This window comes from Populus euphratica, unplaced genomic scaffold (genome assembly GCF_000495115.2).
Source record: "Populus euphratica unplaced genomic scaffold, PopEup_1.0 scaffold2301.1, whole genome shotgun sequence".
In the NCBI taxonomy this organism is placed as follows: Eukaryota; Viridiplantae; Streptophyta; class Magnoliopsida; order Malpighiales; family Salicaceae; genus Populus; species Populus euphratica.
In genome coordinates, this window is record NW_011502130.1 from 17,555 (window position 1) to 25,567 (window position 8,013).

The 8,013-nt window shown below is 37.9% G+C and overlaps 1 protein-coding gene across 1 annotated transcript; it reads right to left on the reverse strand.

The window, feature by feature from the left end:
* Nucleotides 1–346: 346 nt before the first annotated feature.
* Nucleotides 347–6,340, reverse strand: LOC105118865 (potassium transporter 6-like). The gene is made up of 8 exons (XM_011016918.1): nucleotides 5,959–6,340; nucleotides 5,381–5,876; nucleotides 5,223–5,276; nucleotides 4,151–4,411; nucleotides 3,979–4,031; nucleotides 3,162–3,285; nucleotides 2,634–2,888; nucleotides 347–1,803 (listed from the first exon to the last, which is right to left on the reverse strand). The coding sequence occupies exons 1-8, from the start codon at nucleotides 5,995–5,997 to the stop codon at nucleotides 743–745; spliced, it is 2,343 nt and encodes a 780-aa protein (XP_011015220.1). The 5' UTR covers nucleotides 5,998–6,340; the 3' UTR covers nucleotides 347–742.
* Between the last annotated feature and the right edge of the window lie 1,673 nt (nucleotides 6,341–8,013).

Sequence of the window (8,013 nt, forward strand, 5' to 3'; positions counted from 1 at the left end):
TAGAAAGACAACCCTTCAAATAAATTAATTGAATGACTTAACAATTGTCATATATAATTAATTAATTTTTAAAAAATATCTATTTTACATGATGTCAAGTGCTATCTTATATATATTAGTTTTTCTTCCCTCCAACATCAAATTATTGATTTAATATATAATCACTTTATAAAATATAATAAAATCTCGTACTTTTTCAACATGAGACACAGCTCCCTCTGTTTATCTTCCTAGTATATAATAAGCTATTTCATAACATCACTAACCCACCAAACCTTCATTTCATTACGTGGCTGCAGGAAACGCCATCCAAGCAGAATCCTAATTTGAAAGGAATTGAAAACTCAAGGGACCAATCTGTACTTATTCCACAACCATGAAACACGGCGAGTTAGGACTGCACCAACACCTTACAGACCCAATTAGGAAATGAGAAAAAAGTTTCGAAAAAGAAAAGCAGAATAAAATAAAATAAAAGGGGAGAAGAAAATGATGGGAATAAAAAGAGACTACACAAGAGAAGAGAGAAAGCATCAGTGCAAAAATTGCTCCTTCGAACGACCCTTCAACACTTGCAAAGAGGCCACTTGATCAGGAAACATCGTAACTGCCCAAGAGCAAGAGCAAGAGCTCCATCATCAACCACATTGTTCACTGCAGTGGGTTTTCTTTATGATCTACTACACAACATTACAAGATGTACATGACAGGTTTATTATCCTGTATGTAAAACGAAAAACAATTAGACACGGTATACCATCCCCACCTCCAGAGTAGATGCATGAGGTACACTTAGGGTATAGGCCGGTGCCCTGCTGTTTCTCCTCAAAAACTCGTACCCATAATTTATTACAAGCTTCTTCAGCATGCTAGACCCTTGCTTGGCTCGAACATAACAATGCCCTAGTATGTAAGCAATCCCGGCTTCCCTAGCTTCCATAAGTTCATGCAGCTCCTCCCTAGCACCTCTGTTAATCTTCGGGCTATCTGGTACTATAAATCTAACTCTTTTCCTAGGTTGCATCACAGGCGGGGACCTAATCTCCCTCAACTCTGAGGTGCCAGCCGACTCTATTTTGTCAACATCATCCTCCCTCAATTGGATTCCATCTGTATGAGTACAACATGTTCCAACTACTGTCATTTTGTCATCTTCACTCTCCATCTCATCCCTTGCACTGTTCGGCTCAGCGTTCCCTGTGCGTATATACTCTGCTATACTACATACAAGATCCTTCTCAAACTCCATGTCATCCTTGTGAACATCACGATATCCATATCGCACAATGCACCTATATAATCTGTATTCTCTAGGGCCAATGTGCCCTATTAGAAACCGTTCCTTGGCTCTAACATGTGGAACAGTGACAGATTTGATGCAGAGGAAGACCAGGACTTGGTGGAATGCTGGAAGGTTGGTAACGAAGTGGGAGAAGATTGCTGGGATTCCAGACACCAGCTCTGTGTGTATGAGGCCAATTCCTCGAACACGCACAATACCGAGGCTGGGACCTAAGCTAAGTAGCCAGTTAATGGAGACCTTGTTTTGGACATCAAATTCGTATGTTTTGAGTGTACCATAGTGCCACACACACATGATGATCAGGAATATGAATGACAGGGCAATAGGGACCCAGGCCCCTTCCAAGAACTTTATGAGGGAAGCTGAGAAGTAAAGAGCTTCAATTGTGCCAAAAAAGCATACAAAGCATATTGCAAGGAAGACCGACTTGTGCCAACATAAGACGATAACCAGAGACATCAGGCATGTAGTAACTAGCATGACGGTTATAACTGCCAAACCTGTTTCAAAATAAGCAAGGAATTAAAACAGTAATGAAATTTCAGTCAATCCTTTAATGCAAACTGATTTTTCATGAAGCATTAAGGGAGATTTTAGAACGCTTCAGAATCAGCAGATCAATATCTTGGAATTCATTTGGATAAAACCCCAAATCCTACCATTTTAGCAAACTAAATCTAGGTGAGTTCTTTCACATTACATTAAGGTTTCGTTTAAAAGTTTTAAATGAATTCTAATGGATAAATCTAGCTTCTCTTTCTTGTCATATGCTTGCTACACTACTGCACAAACAGCCGATTCATGCATCTGCATACATACAATTGAATGGCTCCTCATGCAGACAGAATAGCCTATGGACTTTCATGTAATGCCCGTGTCATTTGGATGCTAGAGTTCAATCTTTAGACTCTTACACGTAGGATAATGGGCTCCTTACTCGCTACAGCATTCTTAGCACAAATTACTACCAGTACCATGAATTGGCTGGTGTAAAGTCTTAGCATTGAAACTTGTATAGTTAGATTTGGAAAATTCAATTCACACATTACCTCTCACATATTATCATCAAAAGAAATAATCTGATTTTGAAGAGATATGGTTGCATTCATCAAGGCCAATATCATGGCAAATGCCCTTTGGTAGCCGGTACTGAACAACTAAGTAGCAGACATGTATTTATGATTCTTTGAATAACATGCCGCAAGCTGAAGCTAAAACCTAAAGTTCCCACAGCACAAAAAATGTTTAAATGAACAAACAATATGCGTATTAGATTGCTGTGCACAGAAAAGGAACACGCACTTGTGTTCAACACCGTTAATGGTCATACCTGAGGCATTACCCAGACGTTTTGTGTCCCTGAAACCAATAGTAACAGCCAAGCACAACAGCATCAAAGTCCAGTTTATCTCTGGGATATAGATCTGACCATGGATTTTGGATGATGTGTGAACTATTTTGACTCTTGGGAAGCAACCCAGGGCAGAGCACTGTTTGATTATAGAGAATGTTCCAGTGATTATGGCTTGGCTTCCTACTACTGCAGCAAGAATGGCTATAACTAAAACTGGCCATCGTAATTTACCTGGAACAACAACGTTGGTAATTCTGGTCAGTCAACTTGCATAATTATCCAAAGAATAACGCTATCTGTCTTGAAATATTTGTCCTGAATGAGTTTCCTAAAAAGTACCTAGCCACTTGATGCTTGGTCTTTTGTGGGACCCACCAGTGAGATTCACCCCACCAATGGTTCACATTATTCAGGAAATTGATTCAGAAAACTTATTTCGAGAGGAATAGCATTAGTCATATCCAAATAATATAATTTTCTTGAAGAAATCTTAAAGGTGCCTACCCGGAACAGACACATAAAATCCAATATGGTAATCATTATCAATAACATGATGCTGAGATAGGTACGCAGCTTGTCCCATATATGCAAGAATCAACGATGGATAAACCAAGGAGGTGAAAGCGATCTGCAGGACATGAAAAACTTTTAGAATAAGGCATTGACTTATGTAATTTCAGGTCATTTAACCTAACCATATTATTTTTCTTTTACACTCATTTATTTCTATATTACTATTTGAATGGGAATAGTTTTTTTAAGTTCTATTTTACGCTGGAAAACAAGACTGCGAGTGCTTCTTCTGATATCTTGAAAGAAAATAAATTATGTATCTTGTCCAATATTGTATGCAGGAAGATTTAGTGTTGTGCCACACAGGATTCATGGTGAGCTAGAGTTTGGTAAATGCTTAATCAAAGTAGCTTAGGCAATTGTTTTGTAGAAAATGGGATGTCATTATAGCTGTGAAAAGTACCTGAGGTACTGTCGCAAGAAGAATTTAGGAGGAGGAGACAGAACTTGGTGAAGAGAAAAAAGAAATAGCCTAGGCCACCACCCCAAACTAAACCAAAATACTCATTAATTCCATTAGTTACTTACAGTTACAATTGCACGATCAAAATCCTAGTAAGGCATCGACATAATGCAAGATAGGAACTCACAAAGCTCAAACCACATAAATCAACTTGCTGCCCTGTAAGTGCAAGATGCAGAATGAAAGTAGTAGATCTGACAACTAATATTTGTGACATGCAAACCAACTTAATTCAGTACAAAAGCTTCATCTAAGTATAATTGAGTTCTTTAAGAGTATATATACCTGGATTGATAATTGAGAAAAGTGTCCAAGATCAGCAAACATAGCTTCTGAGCCTGTATTAAAAAAAAAAAAAAAACCAAGAGGATGGTTAATGAAGGATGTTCCAGTGATCATGGCTTGGCTTCCTCTATGCTTGTAAATGGCCTGAAAGAAGCAGTCAATCCAATAATACCTGTTATACATAACAAAATCCCACCCAAGGACATCCAACCTCCTCGTTGAGTCTTCCTCAAAAACTTGTACATGTAGTAGGGTGATAGAGCTTGATAAACATGAGGATTCCAGTGTATGATGTTATATATCCCAATGGCACTGATGCACAAAAGCCACATGAGAACAACTGGTGCAAACAAGAACCCAACCCTGTGGGTGCCATAATGCTGAAGGGCAAACAAGCAAATGAGTATGGTGCATGCAACTGGAACTTCCACATCTGCAAAATTATTGAATTTTTCAGATGGCAATATAACAGTAAGAGGCAAGTCATGTACGGTATGCACAGTGCCGATGGCGATAGCAGTACGAATGAGAAAAGAAGCAGCCTCATATGAAAGGGACTGCTTTTTCAAAATTGGAAATTCTGTCTGGCATTTTTCTACAGGATGGTCACATTTGTCGTACTTTCTGCAGTTTCAATTTGAATTTGTCAACATTATTTTTTTTTCCTTATTGAGCATCGCAGCAATGAAAATTTTCCAAAAGAGCACATTATTTCGCATTAAATATTTTAGAGAAAATAAAGTGGGGAGAGAGATGAAGAGTTCGTCTAGCATGATCAGATTCTAGTGTTGTGCCAAACAAATGCCAGTTTAGCATATTAATTGGCACAATTTTACATAATTGACAGTAGAATCAGGAGATCCATCCTGCAGTTCTTCGATTTTGGCAAACAGGATGCATATTTACTTACATAGACATGAAAATAAGCAAGTTTCACAAGTTCTAAAGAAAAAATATAAAATCAAGACAACAGGACGCATTATGAAGTTGACGAAACCTAGAGAATAACTCAGGCACAAAGATGAGCTCCAATTTGCTTATCACGGCATTGAATTCCAACCAAAAGGTACTCCAATGAAGAGAACTTCCAGAAGAAACCTTGAGAGAAAGCAAAAGCAGTAACCTTACCCACTCAAGCCAGTTGACCATAATTAATCTACTACAAAGAATGGAATCATATTCATTGAAAAAGGACATTGGAATTCCAAAACAGAAAATAAGAAAAGAAGTGGCAAGTATCTTACATTTGTGATGCTCTTTTGCCATGGAAAGCTCTAGGCCAGAAACCGCAGAGAAAACTGTACGTATGGTATCCAACGGTCACACAAACAATACAATTGGAGCCTAAAAAATAAAAACAGAATGTTTTCAAGCTAGAAGTGATCAAATAAGTGATGATTACCAGAAAGCGCAGGGGTAAGGACACCATCACCAATGACCATACAAGTCCCAATCAAAGCCAACAAAAGCAAGAACCTCTGCAACACCCTGTGCTTCTCGAGAGTAGATTTCAATCTTAATCCAAAAGTAGTTGTTGGGGTCAAACAAGTATTAGCAGCATCCTTCTTGTATTCATAGAGCTCTTCATCAGCCACCTGGCAATTGGGGAGTGAGTTGATTCGGGCATGTCGACAAAGCAAGGAGTAGAGAGCAAAAGTACCTCCTTCACCATTATCATCAGCTTTTAACACTATAAACACGTATTTTAACAAAGGGACCAAGGTGAGGGTCCAGAAAACAAAAGAGAGCACGCCATAAATCTCTTCATTTGTCTCAGAATGTTGAATATCTTCAGCAAACGTGCTCTTGTACACATACAGCGGCGAAGTACTTAAATCTCCATACACAACTCCTAGACTTTGATATGCCAAAGTTAACACTGTCTTCCATGATTCTTTCTGAAACACGCCCAAAAAAAAATATATACATGATTCTTCTTCTGCAACAAAGGTTAATAATAATACTAAAAAAAGAAGTCACCTTCACATGGTTTTGAAAAACCCCAGATTCCAGATCCATGATGAGACTGAGAGGGAAGCTTTCACAGGTTGAAATATTCGTTTCGACGATGACCCATTTGCTCAAAACTAACAAGAATGGAGGAGATTTAATTTGAACAACTGCAGGCCAAGATACAGATATCTGTTTTCTTCATTCGGCTGAGAACAGAGCACTAATGCTGAATGTCGACAGCGGAGCAGTTGAACAACCACGAATAAAGCATCACAAGCAGAAACACGAAATGCTAAAATAAATGTGTTGCGTGCCTTTTTTTAAGAGAGATAAAAGCTTTGAGAGAGACATAAATTAGGTAGTTGCTTTCATTCCTACAAGAAAAGGCAAAAAACTAAAAACAAAGAAAGAAAGAAAGAAATTAGGTGGTGAGGATTTTTTTTGTTTCCTCATTCAGAGGGCATTTTATTTATGGTAAATTACTTGTTTAGTCCCTGGTATTTTATTGCAATTATAACTCAGTCCTTTTTAAACAAAATCTATGGCTTAAGCTCTTCACTCTCCGTTGAACATTGTCTTACTGAAAATATCGGTTTGTTTTCTTGCTACATACCAGACCTCACCCTTTGAAAATTTAAACTCTGGTAGAAAACCAGCATCGTGCTCGTTTAGAGAAGAACATGAGTTAAATTACAAAGGGACTAGATTGTGGTTTTCAAAGACAAAGAACTAAGTTATAATCATGCTCAAAACCAAGTGATTATTATTTACTTCTTTTTTTCTTTATAAATTTATATCGAGAACTCTATTGTGATTTGAACAAGTGGAGCGAAGGGTGGTGCCGTCCTGATGTGCTCTCCAATTGAGCCCGCATAATCAGACTCGGGCATCTTTTGAAAACTCCGCTGGCTTCTATCTCCTCCTCCTTCCTTAACTTTATGTAAATCATGTCGGAGTGGTGTTTGACATGAAACATGTTGCTGCAAGAGACAAGAATGGATTGCATGTGTTTAATTTTTTATAGATTTTTGTTACTCAACAAACAAGTGGAAAAGAAAGAAGGAAGAAAGAGTAGCACGATTACGTGCATCTGTAAGGATCCCCTCAACAAACTTGTGAAACAGAGCAATGGAGCAAAATGTTTTCTAACATGAAATAATCTAATTCCATTGATTATATGGAAGTATTTAATTATGGATTAGGGTTTTATTCACTTATGGAAACAAATCAATCAGTCATTGTAACCGAAATTTTTCAATCATACATGTTAAATGTGTGAACTTGGGGCGGTGATCGAAAAACCCTAATTAACTGGTGTTAGGATAGTTCCATCCATATCTTTGCCAAAACAAGAAAACCAACCAAAGCCTCGGAGGCTTCTAGCACAGGGATTAGTGAGAGGAGATGGAAAGCGTGACAGAGTGACCGGAGTGGACGTAACGCTAGCCGATCAACTGTGTGACAGAGTGGATATTTACCGAGTTGTTTAGACAAACAAACATTTAAATTAGTAACTTCAAATTTAAAGAATCAAATTCTCGTGATTGGACCAGAGATGGAGTTAGGGTTCTTAGCTGACTCGAGGAAGGATCTTTGAGTAATCACCTGGCTTTTGAAAACTTCTTGCAGTGGTCAAAGAAGTTCCCAATCCAGCCAGAGCACTCTCAACCCCGGATTTAGGATATATATAATAATAATTAAAAAAAAAAGCGGGAAAATATTTGGTTGGGTGCACACTTTATCACTGCCGGTAAATTCGGGAAGAAAGATACGTGACGCGGCTTCTAGATAAAATACCAGATCGGCGTCCGCGCGCCATGCCATGAGCCAGGTTAGTTTTTTTCAAATATAAAAAGAGAATGATCAAACAATATGACAATGTTTGTATACGAGTAAAAACTATCTGCTTGTGTGGATATTTTAGTTATTTTATTGTGTCCGGAAAAAGTGCAGATACTGAATTACTTTATTTTTCTACTTTTCTTTTCAAGAATACTTAAATCAATCTACTGTGTTACGAAAACAGGAGAAGACGTATTTATTTTTTACCTGATTAATAATGCCGACTGAATATGCTACATT